Genomic DNA, 22235 nt, shown 5'->3' with positions numbered 1-22235 from the left:
CTCTAACTAAAAATGCATTCGACAAGATGAATTTTCAGTCTTAAAATTAAGTTTTATTTTACATTTGGGTTTTACAACTATTAGGACAAAATGAAACATACATCAGCGTTTGTTCATATACAGCAGGCCTGATCTCCGTGTAAACACTCAATTATACAGAATCATTCTGCATCAATCAACAGCTCATAGACAGTAACATGACTGCGTGAAACACACTAAATACTGTTTAGGACAATATTTCATATAAAAATATCTAGAGCATTCTCTTCTCACAGGACCCATTTCATATTAAAAGGCTGCAAAGAAATCACACACAAGATGCCAAAATCATAAGACGTTATAAAACATGCACATCTGCACAAATATGTACGTACTTAGGTCTTAAAACATTTGCGTCTCCCTATAAAACAGTAAGAGACCAATTACCAAGTCTCTTTTTGACCAAGATTAAGATATTGCATAAAATAATGCCACAATTGGTCTACCCATAATGGATTTAATCAGAAACAATGTAGTTATTCAGGAACCCTGCGTCAAGTCAATTGCACTTGAGGACGAATCTCAGGCATTAAACTGAGTTACTGGCACACAAGGCCTGAGTTCAGAAGAGAGGAACTTTCAAGGGGCGATTAGTGCATGAGAATTTTAAGGTTTCGTACAACTGATTCAGTGTCATGATTATGCAAACTTTCTGAACTAGATTCTGCGGGACACGTGTCTGCAATGAATCTGATGACTTGATGTTTAAAACTAAACATGACAGCTCAACAAAAACAAACAAAAAGAAACAAACCCCTTCTTTCAGTCGACAGTGTTTCAACGTACATAATAATCCAAAAGTTTTTCCCAGACTACAGAGGTTAATATGATTTTCCGGAGAGTTTGTGCATGGATACTAGTTTAGAACGAATCCTGTCTAACTCCTTAACCAGATTAAAATTCCTGATTCAGTTTCTCCTGGAATACATAAAGGTTATTGACTGTTGCCAAGGCAACAATGTTATCCTGAGGATGCCAGGAGGTGTAGAGGATCTTTCTGCTGAAGTCCAGGCAGTCCACTCCGATCTCGTTCCTCTTACGCCTGCTTCCCGCGCACACCCGCCAGGTCTTGACTGGGCAGCCTGGGGAGCAGTTTTCCCAAGAGGCTTCCAGGGTCCCATCCCGTTGGGTGTCGCGATTAAACATCCGGAAGAAGTTGTTATAGGAGCCTGTCATTACCTCACTGTAACAGAGAGGAGATTGCATGTTAGAAATGAACTGGTTGGTCAGTCTTAAAGGGACACTCCACTTTCCTAGAAGATATGCCTATTTTCCAGCCCCCCTAGAGTTAAACATTTGACCCTTTCCCATTTTGGAATTCATTCAGCTGATCTTCGGTTCTGGCAGTACCACTTTTAGCATAGCTTAGCACAATCCATTGAATCTGATTAGTCCATTAGCATTGCGCTAAAAAATAACCAAGGAGTTTGGATATTTTTCCTATGTAAAACTTGACTCTTATGTAGTTAAATCGTGTACTAAGACCAACGGAAAATTAAAAGTTGTTATTTTCTAGGCAGATATGGCTAGGAACTATACTCTCATTCTGGTGTAATAATCAAGGACTTTGCTGCCGTAACATGGCTGCAGCAGGCGTAGTGATATTACACACTGCCGAAAATAGTCCCGTGCTATTGAAAGTAACCAAGGGGACTATTTTCAGGCGCTGCGTAATATCACAACACCTGCTGCAGCCATGTTACAGCAACAAAGTCCTTGATTATTACACCAGAATGAGAGTATAGTTCCTAACCATATCTGCCTAGAAAATAGCAACATTTAATTTTTAGTAGGTCTTAGTAGACGATTTAACTACAGAAGAGTCAAGTTTTAAATAGGAAAAATATCAAAACTCTTTGGATATTCTTTAGCGTGATGCTAATGGTCTAATAATCAGATTCAATGGATTATGCCAAGATATGCCAAAAGTGGCACGGCCAGACCCGGAGATCAGCCGAATGGACTCCCAAATGTTAAAAGTCAAATGTAACTCTAGGGGAAATGGAAAATAAGCATACCCCCAAAAAAGTGGAGTGTCTCCTTAAGAAAGCTCTGTATAATTAGTTGGAGTTAATATTAGGGCTGCACAATATATTGCTTTGGCATAAACATCGCTATGTGTGCACCCGTAGTAGTCACATTACAAAACATGCAGCCCTACTAGAATTTTTGTTTTTACAGCCCTTTTTACACAGAGATTACGGAAAATACATGGAAAATGCGTCCCGGGATTTGTCTGGAATTGTTGAATTTTTGGTTCATTCACAATGACAATGATTTTCCGGAATCTGTGCATGCATTCATACACATACCATAATGATCCCATAAACACAGGCGATGTATTTAAAGTCCTATATTTAAGTACCGCGTCTGAAGTTTCTCTATCTAGAAACCACGTGCATGAATTTTTGTTTATGTCAAGATCATAAGGAGCGCGTGATGCACTGTTCTGTAATGCTGGTGAATGATCTCAGCTTTGGCACGGATAGTGACAAGCTCCCTAATCTCTGCTTTTTTGCTACAATGACAAGCGTGTCCTCACTACGGCACCCCCCTTACGACATTGTTTTTACTTCTTGTTTACACAGAATGCTTTCCGTGTTTGTTACGGCAATGTTTCTAGGTCCTCTTTATGGGAGTGATCCCAAAACATTTACGGGACGTTTTGTTTTCACACAGAAGCCTCTCTTCCAATTTTACGGTTTTTCTGGGACCAAAGTGCTGTTTGAATAGGGTTTATATGTCAGCAGTATGTTAGTCAAAGATAAAAGGATAAGACCCCTTTGGGTCACAATGATACAGCCGTAAAAGAGCATCCCTGTCTTTCAGCACAGTGTTTGCTTTTATCATGCCAAACAGAACATTATCAAAATGTGTTGAAGTTATTAACATGCTTAGTTCACGTTATAATGATCCTGAGTCATGAGTCACATCTACAAAACATCATCTCACCTGTCATCGCCCCTCCAGCAGCATTCAAACTTATCAAAGATACAGTCGTTCTCATACAGTGAGCAAAGTTTACCTCGAAGATAACCGTGGACCTGCGGAGAGACAAAATAGTGTCACACAAACAAACTTCTCAACTTTATGAATATTACAAATCATGCATGTTTTTATTATAACATCCACTCAGTTGCCAATTAATATGATATAATAAGCCTGTACGCCTGCTTCAGCTAATGACGCACTTCTGCTCACAATAAGCATGTGTTTGGTATTAATTATTTTATAAATATACAGCCATTATTTCTTTCTCACTTAAAAACATATCGAGTTACAATAGATAAATGTGTTGAAATGTCTCATCATTGTGTCTTTAACATTCAAAATGACATCTTATTCTTTTCAAATGCACAATAGCGGACCCCTTTCCTAAAATATATATCCACATTTTTATAAAGAAACATTTCATGGGAAAGAAAACATTTCATGGGAACCCTTTGGAACCTTCTTGGTGACCCCTGGGCATCCCCAGACCCCAGTTTGAAAACCCCTGCACTTGAAAACCTTCCGAGTATACAGAAGAATTGAATTCCAGGTGCCACCTAGTGGTTAATGCATCATATTTCTCTTTAAAATGTCCAGTGTAAATATTTTTTGGTGCAAACAACAAAAATCCCACAATTTAACAGGTGCCATCATACTGTACCTGGTGTGTTTCCACAGGTTGGCTCTCCATGTGAAGGTCCCAGATCTTCAGCGTCAGATAGTCTCTGGTCATCATGTAACGCCCATTGTGACTGAACTTGACATCTGAGATGGATGAGATGATTTCAGAGAAGAAGGACCGCGTGCTGGGGTCCTCAGGTTCCTCAAACACTACAATAACAAACGTGAGAAACTGGTTAATGCAAGATAAGTGTGCCTCGGAGTGTTGATCATTCAACACTGACAAAAAACTCAAAAAGATCCTCAAATTTTTTTTCCACAGAAATAGTATTGAAAGCTTTTGCAGAAGCTGCGGTCAGCATAATTTTAGACCACACAACTGTTGATGTCATGTTTGTAAGAAACTGTAAGACATGAGAAGGTAATAAATGGATTATGACACTTACATTTGGAGTGTTGGTCACACAGAGCAGACGCCCTCATGTCACACAGCCGTACTGAGCCTTTACTGCTGCCATACACAAACGTGTTACACTGGAGCGGATGAAACTCTGACGCTGTGATCACCTCCGTCAGCTCCTCCATGTTAGCTGGCTTGATATCAACGATGTCTGAGAGCGGTCAGTGGTTAAGAAGTAAACGGCGGTTCAAATGCAAGTAAGAAATCTACATTTTATTTAAAGGGCACCTATTATGCCCACTTTACAAGATGTAATATAAGGCACAGGTGTGCTCAGAATGGGTCTGTGAAGTTTCAGCTCAAAATACCCAAAATGTCCAAAGTGCAACTATTTGGGTGAGAGCAAAAAAAAAATTGTGTGTCTGTACCTTTAAATGCAAACGAGTTAAAGCTCCTCACTCCCTTACAAACAGAGACAGTGAGTGCTTTCAATTAAAATAGATCTGATTCTTGTGAAGACACAGTCGGAGACGATAGTATCTTACTATTGAGTGTACAGTACAAAACTATAGTAAGGCAACTCTGTCTGTCAGTGGCCGTGGGTGGGGCTTCATCAGTGTGACATCACATTAACAAGAGAATCAAAATGGCATGTCTAATGAGAGTTTAATGTGGATTAAAAAAGGAGAGGGTGGATTTTTTTCTTTGTAGAGTGGCTGTGTTCACACAGTGCCAACACACATTTATGTCCAAACCACTTCTAAAAGTGGATTTTGCATAATAGGTGCACTTTAATTGAAAGAGCTGCCCATTTAAAGCTCATTCACTTAAAATGAGAATCAGTGTGCCTTTAAACAGAGAGAAGAAATGTCTGAAATCAAAGTGGGAATGTGCAGTATATACTCTACTGTAAAAGTAGCAGCAGTGCTCTCAGTTTAGGAGGATGGGACTCATAAAACCCTTTGTACTCTGACCCTCTGAAATGGCATATAACCCCAATATAATCCTCTGGTTACCTATTAAGTCCTGTATCAAAGATATTTACATACAGTATAAGGCCTTAAATGGTTAAGCTTCGGTGTATTACGCCGATCTTATATTGCACCACAATCCCTCACGCTTGCAAAACATTGGACTTTTCATAGCGCCGTCTAGGATAGCAAACTCCAACAAAGGAGGTAGAGCATTTTTGCACCTTTACGCATTTGCACATTTGCTTTTAACCAAGGCAGTGCATTACAAAGTAGTGCACATTTAATCCCTTTGCGTGTTCCCGCTGGTAATGCAACGCTATCCCGCTCACAGGAACACTACATTACTCCTAAACTCGGGACACTTTCCCAGTTAAAATCTAGATTAAAGACACTTTAGCTAAGCATTCTCGTAACGTTGTCCTCACATCAAAAAAGCAACTATGCTAAATATTCTTCAGTTGCATTTCCAGCTGGGATAAGTGTTGCATAAATGCTATATAAATAAATGCGAAATTGTGTAAAGTTAGTCAATCAGAGTTTGGCATTTAGGAAAAGCACTTGATGTTTTTGTTCTGCAATACACATAACAATATCAGTGGGCGATGCATACTTTCTCGATACTATTACCTGGATAACAAAAGACAGTAATTCCTGTTATTAGCATGACTATAATTACACGTGGACAAATAGGATACTAAAGCTGCGGTCGGTGAAGTCCAGGTGCCATAGATTGATCCGGAGATCGTCGGCAGAGAGATAGGTCTCGTGGTCACTGTTGACCGAGATTGAGTTGATGTGGTACGTGTGAGCATTGGCGTACACCCGCCGTGGACTCGCTTCAACCATCAGATCCATAGGCTGGAATACTGGAACCCGTGAAAAGTCAACCATCATGTTTATAAGAGCAAGCATATAAATAAAGTCTGGTATTAAGATATGCGTTATGGTCGATCGGATCACAAGTGGACGACACTAAATACAGATGAGCTCCTCCATTCAGAGGTAGCCGAAAACACATTCGAACGTGAAGACCCACATCATGTGATCATGTGATTAGTGCATTTCTCCCGCAAGTGCTTTAGCGACCATCCCCTCGAAGTAATCAGGACAGAAGCGGTCAAAAGAGATGGATTAAAACAATAGGTGTGAATGGGAATGCGTCTTTCTCGTCCACTTGTGATCCGATCGACCAAAACACATCTAATACCAGGTGTAAACAAAGCCTTTAAGACTGTATAATAAGACTGTGAATGAGTCTGCACACACCCGTAACGTCGTCAGAGAAGATGGATGACGGTAACGTCCGTCTTCTTCTTTCAGATTATACCCCTCAGGTCTCTTGTCTCTCTCACTGATCTTCCAAAGCTTGATGGTTTTATCTGCATGCAGGAAATAAAATGAAACATTAAGTAATCTTCAGCATATTTTAGTATAGTAAAAATGTTTGTCTGAAAGATGATGAACATATGCATCTCGGATTGCCTGAGGGCGAGTAAATCTTGGGGTCATTTTGATATTTGGCAAAGTCCCGAAGCATTATAAACATGCCCTTAAAGTAGGGATGTTCAAATCAGGATTTTTGCAGCCGATACGAAGTACCGATATCTTGTTGTCATGATTGACCGATACTGATTCTTCAAGCTAATATGTAAATTTTTGATGACTTTAATGTGACATTCACACCAGACGCGGATGCGCTATTCGCGCGTAGTTGTGACGCTTAAACATTTTGAGTTTACTTGCTTCATTTGCGTGTGAAATTCTAGTCATTCTACACATTCACTACGATATTTGCGTCATGGGAGGGGCTTCTTCAGCCTCAGCTCACTTCCTGTAATCACGTCACTACTAGAGCAAGCTCCTGATTGGTTAACGCGGCACAAATATCCGTCAAAGTTAAGATTTTTCAACTCGCGAGGATCACGTGCAAATTATATTGACTTAAGATGTTAATCACTCTTCTGAGGCTGGTGTGAATGCCACATAACTGTTAACCTGTTTTCTAGATAAAGTAATAGCACAGATGTTGCCTTATTTATATTAATTATATTAATCAGGTATATTATTGTTTTTTAGAGAATCAAATAAGAACAACAAATTTTCATTCTACAAAGAGCAATTTAATATGCCTATATAAAGGCTTGTGCCTTTTTTAAAGTAATGAAAATAAACCACTGTACAGTCTTCAGTGTATGAATTAAAGGTATAGCGGAGGATTTTCTCGAATTTTAGAAAAGAACCGCCTTCTCCACATTTTTAAAAAATGCAATTGCGCAACACTCCTGATTGACAACTAGGAGGACCAATAGTCTTAATGATCCACCCGGAAAAAGAAAATCCTCCGCAATACCTTTAAATATATAGATGCATTCTTATAAAGTAAAAATAGAGTGATTTTCTATTTAGTATTATTGACAAATGAATTAGGTTACTGTATCTTTAAGAAGCGAGAGAAGTTTGCTCTGTCGCGCTGAATGACAGGCTGTCAGGCCGCAGACAAGAGCAGCAATGATATTATGCAATGCCCGAAAATAGTCACCATCTATTGAAAGTTACCAAGGGGACTATTTTCGGGCAGTGTGTAATATCACTACGCCTGATGCAGTCATGTTACAGCAGCAAAGTCCTTGATTATTACGCCAGAATGAGAGTATAGTTCCTAGCCATATCTGACTAGAAAACAGCAACTTTTAATTTTTCCGTCTGTCTTAGCACACGATGTAACTACAGAAGAGGCAAGTTTTAAATTGGAAAAATATAGTGATGCACCGATGTGAAAATTTTGGCCGATGCCGATAACCGATATGACCCTTGTCTGTTATGGCCGATACCGATATTTGCCGATATCTCTGTATAAAAAACACATTTTAATGATAATCAAATAAAGAGCTATTTTCCAAAAAAAAAAATTACTTTTGTAATTTATTCCCAGAAATGACTGATTGGGCACCTTTACCCATGTGCAAAATGTCATCAATTAGCTGATTGATATGTAAGCTTATTCTTTGTAAGCTTCGGGATGCTTATTTTTTAAGTGGGTGATCAAATTGGTTGTGTTGAACAATTTGTCCCGAACTCCCCCTCGTATCACCCGGCCCTCACTCTCATTGCATACAGCAGCAGGGGTGTCCAGACTTTTTTGTGTGGTGATCTACTTTTAAAATGATAAAGCTGACAAGATCTGCATGCTAAAAAAAACACTTTAAATGCGTGGACTATACTGCATATATCTCTACATTAGATTTAGGGCTGTCACCATTACTCTATTTTTTTTGAGAAGTTGAAAAAAATCCTGGAGTTCATGTCGAGTACTGTATAAAATAGCAGAGACACGGTTTAGTAAAACAAACTAGAAAGAAAATGACAATAGTATCAGAAGCATATAAATCAGCACAATGCTGCAGCTCTCTCTCTCTCTCTCTCTCTCTCTTCCTCCCTCGTTCGCTCGGGCGCGCGTACACACACCGGGCGCGTGCATCAGCTGCATGAAGGAAAGAATGCGATTGCATCCTGGTAAATGTCGGAAGTTTACACTGCAGCGGGCAGGCATAAGATTTATAAAAACACATTTGAGAAGAAAAGCACAGCAACTCAAAAAGACTTTGTGTTTCACAATTACTCTAAGACAGCGGTGTCCAGACTTTTAGCCGACAAGTTTTACATGCTAAAAACACTTTAAATGCGTGGACTATACTGCATATATCTCTACATTGGATTTAGGGCTGTCCACCATCAGAGCATGTGAGTGAAGCAGAGCGGTGTGACGCTCCGCTAAATATTCCGCTCTACTGTTAAAGCGCTCACCGCCCAAGCAAGCGCTCCGTTAACTTTCCGCTCACGCTCGCAAATAAACCAATTCCCGCTCAGATCCCGCTCCGATATAATTTTTTTTAGTAAGCCTAATTGTTTTCTTGGATAATTGCATTTAATTAAAGTATTAGCTGATAAATCGCAGTTGTGTGTTGGCTATTATAGTTTAACTGATACGGAGCTCCGGATATAATTAAAATTAACAAATTGTGTCCACGACATTCACATGTTTTACTAATTTTAAGTAATAATAAATGTAATATGTAATTACGAAATATTATAATAATTCGTTCCCCTTATGAGAAAGATTAACAAACTATTCTGTTATATAAATATATTATTTGAAAAAACTAAAATAAATTGAAGAACAATTTCTTAACAAGAAGGTTTTTAAAGTGCAAATTTACAGTGCATCAGTAAATACAGAACACAGCTCTGTCTTAAAGAAATTAAAATTAGACAGTATTTATGAACCTGTAAATGTACAAAACGAATGCAATACAGAAGGCCATGAGTATTTATTTATGGCATTTTCAATAGTATATTGGTAGATAAATTAACGTGTATCTATATAGTATGAAAACGAATAAATCATTATTTTGGCTAAATTCATCTGGATATATCATTTTAGTCAGACTGATTTGTCATCATTTCAGAAGCTTTAATGCTATCTAAAACAACTTACATTTTATCCCGAGTGTTACTTGGTCAAAAATATTTAGAAATATAGCCGCGAGAGCAAATTATAGCACAAAAATGTTTAGCTCACACGGACCGAATGAAAAGCCGTTAATTATGCGAACTCTCTGTAAAATAGAGGACGTGCTGAATCAGTCGAGTCGGCAGATTATCATCAATGTTTATAATGCTCCACGCATGCTGTTGATGAAAAAAATAATATCTAAATGTCCAGGGAAGAGTCCAGTGTTCAGTCAGTTAATATTAAATGCGTTTTTGGCTGAAGCTACCCTCATCCACGGAGCGGAGAACTATAAAGGTTCTTATTTTAAGTGGTTTTAATGCTGGTAAGCAATCAGTTAGCCTATATTATGGCGCTTTGTATTTGTGTTGATCAGTTAGATTAAAGTAGCCTAATTTTAATCTTTAAAACTGCATCTAGATGCAGACGACACTACAGTTATTCTGTCATCTTAGTTTCATTTCTTTCATTTCTATGTAAGGCTGGCGACTTCATTAAAACAATATTTGAACTCCATAACTTATTGCTAGCCATTTTTACAGATTCTCGAACTAGCAAATTACCAAAGGGCATTCTGGGATGAGCGAGCGGTGCTGAGCGTATTGAGCGAGCAGAGCGGAAATTTCGGAAATGCGCTCTGATGGAAATATTACCGCACCGCTCACATGCTCTGGCGGGCAGGCATAAGATTTATAAAAACACATTTGAAAAGAAAGGCACAGCAACTCAAGACTTAGGTGTGTCACAATTACTCTTGGAGGCATTGAGCAGCATAAGGATACACAGTTAACTTATGTGCAATCTACCGGCATTGCCTTTGCGATCGCGATATTATATCGGCGGCCGATATATCGTGCACCACTAGAAAAATATCAAAACTCTTTGGTTACTTTTGAGCGCGATGCTAATGGTCTAATCAGATTCAATGGATTATGCTAAGCTATGCTAAAAGTGCTAGCGCCAGACCCAGAGATCAGCTGAATGGATTCTAAAGCAGTAAAACTCTTTAACTCAAGGGGAGCTGGAAAGTGAGCATATTTTCAAAAAAAGTAGAGTGTCCCTTTTAGGGGCTTTTTACACCTGGTCACTTCATGGGTTTTCTCTGATCGGATAGCTATCTGATCGTAAAAAAGACCAGGTGTAAATGCCCTCTGAAACGTTTTCGAGACGGATTTAAATCCGATCGCTCAAACCACTTCAGGAGGTGGTCTGGGACGCAATTTAGACAAAACTAGAGAAGTGTTACATACACATACATCAGCGCTTTACTCCTCCCAAATGTAAGCACGTCATTCGCAAGTAAGCCGGAAGAACGCCAAACAAACAAAGACGACACGCTTATTGCTATATGGAGTAATGACAGCGGGTAAAAAAGCTTCCTAGAATCAATAAAAGAGTCTAATGACAAACTCAAATGATATTAAACAAAGAAATACAACTTTGAGAGTTTTGTGAATGCTTTTCCTGTCATGGATCTGCATTAAATCACCGCGCTGGCACTCTCCTGCTGCGCTGTACTGCGAGCTTCAGCTCATACCGAGCAAGGAGACGCGTGTCCCCTGCCCAATATACAGTACAATTGCTGCCTATTGTTGCATAAACGTCATCTTAAGTTTTTTAAGGCGGAGCAATAAATAGTGTATTTGCATTTTGGGCGGGGGTAAAAGATCGGATTCATATCCGTTTTCCCAATACGCATTTATGTGGCCAAATGTAAATGGAACAGTTTTAACAAATCAGCTATCCGATCAGAGAAAACACATGAAGTGACCAGGTGTAAAAAGGCCCTAAGATGCAATGTCAGCGATAGATGTATGTTGTATAAGCTGTTTAATGGGGATGTGAAGACACACCAGAGTGTGTCCTCATAGAAAATACACATATCTCTCTTTAAAGGCAGAGAGAAATACAAATTTGCAGGCCACACATTAGCATCGGGTTGTAAAAATGCTTGCACTGCAATCAGCCATATGATAACAAAAGTAAATAGAAAGATCGGTTCATGAGATCGGCAAATTTAGCCGGTACAGATCGAGTAATTTAATGCAATGATCGACCAATACAAATCTACGGCCAATCGATCAGAGCATCCCACCTAAAAGTGCACGTAAACACGCTCATTGTGTCCATCAGCTCACCATTCGTTGACAACAGGAAATGGGCAGCATTTTTTTGGGGAAGCCAGCGGATCTTATTGATCTTCTCCTCGATTTCCAGACTCTTCAAATAGTCGAATTCGGGCTCGTGACTCTGGAACGTGCTGTAGACGTTATACTCCGCACGACACTGAGGAAGGTTCTTACTCTGGAAAAAAAAGACGTGTCACATGACCTGTTAAACATGCAACTACTGTTGCAGACTGTCTGCATAGTTAAATTTTAAAAAATCTAGGATACAAATGTATCATGTAAAGCAATGCAACATTATCATTGTCAGTAGCTTAGCTGGTAGAGCATCACTTTCTCAGGAACACACACATACTGATAAAATGTATATTGTTAAGTCACTTTGTTTGGATACATCGGTCAAATGCATAAATGAGACCCGTGCTGGCAAAATACGTCAGAATCAGTGGCGGCCAGTGACTTATTTTTCGAGGGCGGTCGATGCGAAGTTCGTCACCACATTTATGTAGCCCATCATGTGTGTGGTTCGTATCGTGTTGAGTGATCCTATGTGCATCACATGTCAAAATAAGTGCCTGCTGAAGACGCGTCTAAAGGGTTTATGATAAAATGTTGTCGTGTTTGCCAGATACTCGCATAATCTCATGCGTTATCAGAGTGTACCGTTAAGGGAGTGTCTTGCGCGTATTTTGTGAACATGAGCGTCTCTTTTAACAAACGGTTTTGACGCGTGTGCAGCAGGCACTTATTTTGACAAGACACGTGATGTACATGGTTCACACGACACAACAAACACATATTTTGAAAACACACATGACACTATGAATACATATTTTGATTTTGCGCCCATCGGAAGAGCAGTCACGAGCCGCCACTGGTCAGATGGCACATCGTCTAATTCTGAGCTAGAGGGAAAAGAGAGTATAAATGTCAATTTTAGTCGAAATTAAGGTTTCATGAGTACATTAAAGGCGGGGTGCATGATTTTTGAAAAACACTTTGGAAAAGGGAGTCAGGCCGACTACCAAAACACACTTGTAGCCAAACAGCAGTAAGTCTACTAACCGACATCGTTGCCTAGGTTGCGTACGTGTGGGACGGGTCTATCAAAAGAAGGTCCAGATTCTATTGGGGTAGGGGCGTGTTTGTTTAGGTGATTTCAAATGTCAACTTTGTTTTTCAGAGATCATGCACCCCGCCTTTAAGCCCCTCTTCTTGCGATCCCAATGCTCTAAATAGTCATTAAAAAATGATCTTTATTTGTACGTTTTCTGAAGCCATCAAAAGAGTCTGTACCATCCTAAATGCTTAATCTAATACAAAGATGAGTGTCTATCCACATGCGCGTTTGACATTTTGGTTTTAAACAGGCAAGAGTTAAATAGATTGCAGGGCTTGCATGATGTTAAAAGAGTTATTAAGAGCGGCAAGACATGAAAATGATCTTCCTTGCACTGACTGACAAATCCAAACATGCACAGACACGCAAGTGCACGCCCTCGATATATACACACATACAGAATTACAGTTTTAAAAATATCTCTTATGACAATAATTCACGTAGATATAATTTGTTATGTCTTAAGCGAATGTTTGGTTAACTGTTAATATCTGATGTGTAACATTATATTAGATCCTTGCATTACAGTAGCACTTTAAAGAGCACCTATTTCATTACCAAAAAACATTATTTTCCACATACTTTACATTTTTGTAGCTTCAGATATCCTGCCTTCCTCAAATGCATCGATTTTGTGCAAAACTCATCGATCTGAAAAGCACCGTGTCCCTGATTGACCAGCTAATCTGTACGTCGTGATTGGCCTGAATACCTCTGACATCAGCTGAAAATAATTACGCTCCTTACCATGTTTAAAAGATTCGCTCACCATGCAATGCTGACAGAAGTTAACTTACAGGCTGTCAGTCAAAGCGGGAGGAATTATGATAATGTCGGTCTTGTCTACATCACCAAACTGTTGCCTACCGTGTGTTTGTTGCAGTCCAAGAAAAGAGATTTACATTGGAAACGATAACTCGCGCCATCGTTTACCTTGGGGTATGTACTTTGACTCTGACAACTTTAAACATGTATAGCTCTTTAATTTTCCGATTTTTAATGAAGAATGTCAAAATATTAATAACTCATTTTGCCAGCACGGCTCACAAATATAAATGTACATTTTGGCTGCACTGTGCCTTTAACTGTAGCGTTTTATGGAAATGAAGGCTGGTCTAGTTGTCGTCAAACCTCTTGTTCTTGCTGGAAGATCACTATTCTCCCACCCCGGTCTCCAGTGGCCAGCAGCTCTCCAGAATGATTGAACTCCACCGCAGAGATGATGTCAGCTGGACACACACACAATGCTGAATTATTGAAAACAACGTCTATGTGACCATATTGTTTCCCTGAATATTTTTGAGATAATAAAAGACTTGTGCGTGTGTGGGCAGGCACACGCAGAGCCTGGCATTACAGGCATCTTGGGCATCTGTACGCACAGTACCATCCAACAAACCCAACCGGCCCACCCCTGTACTCCCTCACAATGACAATCTCTCTCGTGTTATTGTGGCGGGCAGCAGTGTGGTGCTGGGCAGTGCCATGTTCTGACTCAAAGAACAGATCCTTTACACATTCACAAACTTCCCCTTTTATAATTTCATAAAGCATATTATGTCTCGTAATTCATGCATTTGCAACAAAAAGTCCACTCATTTATTTCAATGTATTATAAAATCAAAGCAACAACACAAAACAGGTCTTTTATCTTCTCAAATAACTTACACAGTTTAGTCATTTATGTTTTCTGGGTACAGACGTTTACTTTCATTTAAAGAGCTTACGGTTAGTAAACCTAGAAAAAACACTACACTACAATATGTAAAAAGCACTGCAGTACAACTAGTGCCTTAAGAAATCACCGTCAACCAAAAACAAAAATACAGAAGTTCATGGACGCATACACACTGATTTCATTCAAATTTAATACAATTTAGTTGGTCAAAAAAAAGCTATTGTGGAAATATGTTTTACCCTGCTAACCAGTTTAACAAAATGTGTCTTACCTTCGGCTATGTCATCATCGACAGCACCTTTGACCTGGGACAGACACCAGCGGCTCGGACCATCTCCATCCCCTGAAACCGAAGAGACATTTACACTGTATGTCCAACAGGAAGACCACATTTAAAGCCTGTCCCTATCCACTAACACAAGTATCTTCCCTAAACAACGATATCTTTATATAGGATTTATAGTAAATCGTTTAAAACATCCACTAAATGGCATAGATTTGGAGGAGAGCTGCTGATGTGGACTGAGTCCCAGCCCTGTGCCAAACATCTGACCATCTAATGACATGCACATACACAACAACACAGAGGTGGGACATCATCTCCATATAAGCAGCAAATGCGATTCAGAGACTGGTTAAATGTAACATGAAAACATACCGCTCCCTGAACATTAAACCATGAAACATTGAAAACGACATATAACACAAAAAGCTCTCGAAATACATACATGACTACAATGCAACGTATATACGTGTATGTATTCATTAAACGAATGAAAGTAAATGAAAGTTGAACGTACCGTCCATGCTGGGATGGATGAGATTCAGTCCTGGGCCTTTTTGTGTCCGATGCTGATTTTCAAGCGACTGTTTGTTCTCACGCGGTAATTGTAAAAATATGTATTTTAGCAACACGAGGATGATTATTTTAAAATGAGTGCGCGAAGGTGATTTGATATCATTATTCCCTCCGCGTGTTTAGCTCTATCAGACCCGCACAGGAAACATTTCCCACGCACACGCGTTGGATGTGCGTGGTCCGGTGACGTCACGGCTCACGCAAAACGCTCGACAGCGACGACGTGCGGTCATCATCCAACCCTACATTACCACAGCAACCATAGTAAAGGGTTTTAGTACATTATTGGTTTTTAGAAAGAAGAAACCTGAGAATGAAAAATATTACAAAATGATAATAAAAAAACTACAGATAATTAAAATATAACACAAGTTGCCAGACATTACATAAACCATTTGAAATAATGCATTGTTACACAGTAAAACAGTGTTAATATCTATGCAAGGTTTAGTACACTGAAAAACACAATCAGCATCACACTATATATATTTATAAATATGTACATACAGCAGTATGCTTATGGGTTGTGGAATATAAAATTTGCAGACATTTTTGAAGATGTTGGATATATTTAAAATCCTCAAAAATATCCTAAGTAAAATGTATTAAGCATCAGATAATTCCTGATGTGTCTGACATTTTAATGGGTAATTCTTGTTTTTTGAGGAGTCAGATATTTTGTTTAATCGTGTTAACTTACTGGCCAAATATTTGATACTAAAGTCTAAATTAAGTGAGAGCAAGTTGTTTTAATGTAAAAGTTTATAGATTTGATATCTTGTTCTTCTAATAGAAAAGCTGTGAAAACTCTTAACCTTTTCAATAGCTACAACTGGCATATGAGATGACATATTGTAATTTTGTATTTGATATTTCTAAATGCTGCTTGAAAAAATAGGCTTGTTTGACTTTATGTGGCGCCGGAAGAACTGACAGGCGGATGACGTCAAAGTTCCGCGAGAGCGATTTGAAAGCAGACTCCTCTGTTTGATTTCTCGAATCGCTCTCGCGGTTTTTTGACGTCATCTGCCAGTCGATTCTTGCAGCGCCGCACGAAGTCGAAAAAGCCACCGACGAGTCTTTCTATGGAAGCCGAGTGTGCGCCCCCTAGTGGTTTGTAGGATTGACTGATGAACATCAGGAACAGCGACAGAGGGGGATGAAACTGAGGAAATGAGGAAAACGCAAACGAGTTTTGGACACTGCAGGATCGAGGTGAATGTTTTATCTTCAGTGTCATGCCCCAAAACTGAAACAGACGCTGGCTCTTGCTTAAAAAAAACACAGGTGTTCTGCAGGTATGACAGAAGATACAAGGCTTGACACGCGGATGACATCAAAAAGGGGCGGCAGTGGCTCAGTGGTTCATGTAGGTTGTCTACCAACCGGAAGGTTGGTGGTTCAATCCCCGGCTCCACCGGACCAAGTGTCGAAGTGTCCTTGAGCGAGACACTTAACCCCAGTTGCTCCCGACGAGCTGGCTGGCGCCTTGCATGGCTGACACCGCCGTCGGTGTATGAATGTGCGCGTGAATGGGTGAATGTGAAGCTAATTGTAAAGCGCTTTGGATGGCCATAGGTCTGTTAAAAGCGCTATATAAATGCAGTCCATTTACCATTTACCATCAAAGTAGCGCGAGAGCGATTCGAGGATTTATACGGAGGAGTGATTTCGAATCGCTCTCGCGGTACCGTGATGTCATCTGCCTGTCAGTTCAACAAGTATAAATCAAGTTCAGTGAATAGATTTAAATGTGACATTGACATGTTTTGTACTTTTTGTGGTAAAGATACAGTAAATTTTTTTTCATTTGTTTTGGAGTTGTCCTTATTCAAAACATTTTTGGTTAGATTTGTGCTCTTTTGTTAGACTTCATATTTTGCCCAGGTTTTTTCTCTTATGATATCTCCTTACATAAGGAATATTATTTGATTATTATGTTACTTTTGTTGGCAAAGTTTAATATACATAAATGTAAATATGGAGATTATAAACCAATATTCCGTATTTTCTATTAGAAGTAAAGCAATAAATAAATTCTATTTATAAACTGATAAACAAGAAAGCTGCTAAATGTATTAATGTATGTAAGTATTTCCATGTTTTTATTTAATTATTTTTTCTCTTTCATCCCCTGGCTAATGTAAAAACAGTGTTGAATATGTTTGATTCAATAAATAAATAAATAAATAAATAAATCAAGTTCAGTTAAACGCCGAATCCCGTGATTCACTCTCATGACTGATCACAAATATAGATTGAAGAACTTATTTAATTATTTAAACTAATAATTTTTTGTTGTTCGTATACTAGAGGATTCACGCGTAGTTTTTGTTGTCTGTGAGAAATACATGAACCTGATGTGAATGGTTTTTTTAGTATTTTAAATGGGAAAGTCTGCGCACCCAGACTTGCATAATATCTTACATAACACATGCCAGTTTTTGATCCAGATGTGTAGTATAAACGACACAAACGTCAGTATAATGGATTTGATGAATTCTATAATGTATTGTGGTATTGGTTGGTTGGTTTGTTTCACTCTAAAAACATTTTGACTTACAAATCTGACAGATAACTATACATAATATGTGCACTTCCAGCATAAGGATGATTATATAATTGTAGGTGCATTTGGTGTCCAAATTCATTATTTTTCAAATGGTTATATATTATTTTAAAACATCGTCATGGATCACAAGATGTTACAGGTAATAACAATATACTATTTCTATATAAGCTATAAGTGTCTCATAGAGTCTAGCTGAAAATCATGATTTCCTGTTGTCTGTTGATCTGATAATGACAATGTGAAGCAACTTATTGAAACAATTAAAAATCTAAAAATTTGATACCAAGTGTACCTACAATAAAATAATCACCCATAAACAAATGATCTAGGGTTCAGGAATGTTATTTATAAATTTGCATTTATTTTTCTCTGATGCCTTAAATGCTGTCTAAACCTTTATTATAAAGTTAACAACAATCTTTTGTGTCATGAGTAGTTAACTTGTAGAATTGTTGTCTCCTGTAGGTTGTTTTTTGCAAAAGTAATAAGAAATGACAGTAGGTATTGATTTAACAAATTATGTGCTAATTTGCACCAAAGCTGTTTAAATTGTAGCTTTAAACAAATTTGCATTGAATCATAATTTTGGATATGGCTCATAAAGATTAATTATTGTTAAACAGAAAACAGTGATTGCTATCCTTTGACCCAGAGCTCTTTTATCTGTATCATTGATCTACTGTAGATCAGAACAAAAGCTTTGATTTTCATAATAATTCCCCTGAATGTAATTAGCCAAATTATGCAAATTAAGTGATTTTAATGAGGCTTTGTTGCATACTGCAAAGTCAATCTGCATTTTTAACAAATGTTGTATAATCATGTTTGAACTTTTTGTAGGACTGAATAGAACAGAATGCAGAGGACCCAAAGTTTTCTCTTATAGGTGCAGATGTGTGTGATGCATGTTAATGCGTGTGCTTTGATAAACATCCTTCATTACGAAATCCTCTTTGAAGAAGCTTTCCTTAAAATTTGACACTAACATGCAAACATGGTGCATCATTTATATAATGAAAACAAACAGAAAGGGATTGGAGTGAACCTGCAGGCAGGTGGCAGTCTGTCCATACTGAATGAACACAACCACACTAAATCCCTCTGGCAGAGGAACTGCTTTAACTCCTCAATAATTGAACAGATAATTGAGACACGTTATAGCAAATGTAAGACTCAAATCTTGGTAATTCCCATATGAGGAGTTTGCTAAAGATTTCTGTAGATAAAGTCCAGGATCAAGTTCAAGTCCGAAATCAAGGCTGAATATAAATACAATAACTAGCACAAATGCTTAAAAACGTTTGTGAAACTGTTTTTCAGTAATGAGATGAGATGTTTAAACAAAACTGAAATCAGCAAATCAAGTATTATACATTTATTTAAAAAAATGTGAAAAATTAAAAAATAATTTCTCAGAGAATGTATTTCTTACCAATATATTAAAACAATCTGTTTATACTAAACCTCCAATGATAGAGTCAAGAAATCAGGAAAATATCAGTCTATATAGCCTACTCATGTTTTTTTATTTTATAATAAAAAATATACATGTGTCATAGATGTGACAAAAAATTACGTTTTGGGATACATTGAATTCTGTCAATTAAAGTTCACAAACCAGAAGCAATAATAATAAATGGAGAATGGAAGGCTCGTCTAAGGACAAATAATATTTATTTTATTTTAACTTTTGAAAAAATAAGTGTTCGGAGTGTCATGTGTGTTGCTCATGTTTTCAAAATATGTGTTTTTTGCGTCATGTGAACCATGTGCATCATGTGTTTTGTCAAAATAAGTGCCTGCTGCACACGCGTTAAAATCGTTTATGATAGAAGAGACGCTCAAGTTCACAAAATACACGCAAGACACTAACACTAAACTTTGATTACGCATGAGATTATGCGAGTATCTGGCAAACGCGAGCGTCTCTTTAATAATAAACCCTTTAGACGCGTCTACAGGCACTTATTTTGACAAGACACATGATGCACATAGGTTCACTCCACGCGCAGAACACATATTTTGAAAAAAGGAACCACAAACATGACGGACTACATAGATGTTGTGACGAACTTCGCACCGAGCGCCCTCGAAAAAAGAAGTCACCGGCCGCCACTGCAATTCTGAAAGCGCATCCTAACTATGAAAAAACTAGTGCTGGGCAAAGATTAATCGCGATTAATCGCACACAAAACAAAAGTGATTTTTGGCATAATATATGAGTATGTGCTGTGTGTAATTATTATGTATAAATAAATACACACACATTCATGTATGTATTTAAGAAACATTTACATGTTTATATATATTTATTTATATTTTTATATATTCTATATTAAAAATAAATTAAAAAAAATTATATATAAGTAAAACAATTCTGAAATGAATATATGAATGTGTGTGTGGTTAAATATACACAATAATTAGACACAGTACACGCACATATATTATGCAAAAAATCACTTTTATTTTGTATGCGATTAATCGCGATTAATCTTTGCCCAGCAAACTTAAACTGAGACCTTGCATTGGTATTTAAGCCACCAAATATTGACATCTGAGATATCAGTACGGTTAAAAACATTTAACTTGTTGGTAAGGTTGACATTTGCATGCAAAATGGGCATTTAGTGTCTCTCTGTTAGCTTTCTGTCTCTTTGTATGTGCGCTGCTAAACCTTTACAAAATTTTCTTTACATATTTTAAAATTTTTTGTTCTGGGAACCAAAACAATTAATGACTCATTGTGCACTAAACAGATTTTTAAGAAGCATTTTTTTTGTTATATAGATGATAAAATAGGCAAAAATCCCACAGACCAACAATAAGTGACTCAAGCCAAGTATAGGGAGCAGAAAGAGACCCAACGCTGGCATCTTTTGACTTGGGTCACTAAGCAATCACCCAAACATCTTAGAAACTGTATAGAAATGTACTTATAACAGACGCTAGCATCGTGGTGATAAGTTTAGTATACTTTTTTAGTATCCGGCCTGCATATTTTATTCACACATGAATACAGCATAAACAACAGATGGTAAGAGAGGGAGCACATACAGTACCTTTTCCTAACTTGCTGTACGAAGTTAGAATATAGCTGAAATGTCTGCAGTTTTACCGTGGTATACGCAGAAAGATCTGGAATGTGGCCTGCTGCCAGTGGCTATCCATATGTCACGCACCCCCTTCACATAAATTTACCAAGCTTTACTTTGATTAAAATATAAATCATAATTTATGTTCTTCCCAGGGCCGCCATTTCATCAAACGCTGATAAATACGAAGAGAAGAGGGAAAATGGAGTGATGAGTCAAACTATGCATTCATCCATCCATCCATCCATCCATCCATGGTATCTGCAGAATCAATCTACACTGTAAAAAATGTCTGTAGAAATTACAGTATTAATGGGTATTACTGGCAACTAGCTGCCAGTAACTTACTGTAGATTTTACATTTATGTTATTTACTGGCAACATTTTGTTCAAAGTTAAATGAACATGAACATTTTTTTGACTTTATCTTCTACAGTAAGTTACTGGCAACCAGCTGCAAAATTACAGCAAATTTTTTAGAGTGTATCTACAGTATCTATCTATCCATCCATCTATCTACATATGTATGAAAAAAAGGAATTTATTTTGAGCAATGTTTGCCAAAACAATTGCAATGATATATGATTAGATACATAGAAGGTGTTTTTAAATAAAGGCAGATCAAACATGCATTTGAGTCTGGGATTAGTATAGTCCGGAAAACCGCCCCATAGAGTTCAATGTATTGATGAACACAAGTTTTTATGAGAGAGCTTACTGACTACTGGAGCAAGGCTGCTTTTGTATTGACACGAATATGGATGCTGTATATATTTCCACGATTCAAGTGCACAGATGGTCATGGCCGTGTCCTTGTACAATGCATTTCTGGTGCCAATATGAATCGAAAATAGAGGAATGTGCTTTACTCAGCAAAGAAGCTTCTTCATTTTTGTAATCCAAAGTCTGACACAGCTGAAAGACTTTAGTGTATTTGCTTATGTACACACTGTTGCTTTGCACAAAATATTCTCATAAATGCTAGATTTTCTTCTACTCTTCATAAATAACATGCAGATAAAAACAGATAGCCCTGTTTTAAAAACAGCAGTGTTGTGGGTAACGCATTACAAGTAATGCACATTACGTAATAATATTACTTTCCTAAAGTAACGAGTAAAGTAATGCATTACTTTATAAATGCACACATTAATATTTCAGTTACTTTTTGAGTTAAAAAAGTAATGCAAGTTACTTTCAATTTAATTAATTAGAATAAAAAAATAATGTACTAAATTAAACTAAATGTA

At 37.7% G+C, this 22235-nt stretch overlaps 1 protein-coding gene across 1 annotated transcript; it reads right to left on the bottom strand.

Annotated features, from left to right (window-relative positions):
• Positions 1 to 31: 31 nt before the first annotated feature.
• On the bottom strand, positions 32 to 15550 carry ppp2r2aa (protein phosphatase 2, regulatory subunit B, alpha a). The gene is made up of 10 exons (XM_073868126.1): positions 15260 to 15550; positions 14731 to 14802; positions 13913 to 14010; positions 11674 to 11839; positions 6296 to 6404; positions 5721 to 5902; positions 4098 to 4262; positions 3692 to 3861; positions 2992 to 3083; positions 32 to 1222 (listed from the first exon to the last, which is right to left on the bottom strand). The coding sequence occupies exons 1-10, from the start codon at positions 15264 to 15266 to the stop codon at positions 934 to 936; spliced, it is 1350 nt and encodes a 449-aa protein (XP_073724227.1). The 5' UTR covers positions 15267 to 15550; the 3' UTR covers positions 32 to 933.
• Between the last annotated feature and the right edge of the window lie 6685 nt (positions 15551 to 22235).

This window comes from Misgurnus anguillicaudatus, chromosome 5 (genome assembly GCF_027580225.2).
Source record: "Misgurnus anguillicaudatus chromosome 5, ASM2758022v2, whole genome shotgun sequence".
Lineage (NCBI taxonomy): Eukaryota > Metazoa > Chordata > Actinopteri > Cypriniformes > Cobitidae > Misgurnus > Misgurnus anguillicaudatus.
Note: the sequence above shows the minus strand (reverse complement) of the source record. Positions and strands in the feature narration are given on the sequence as shown.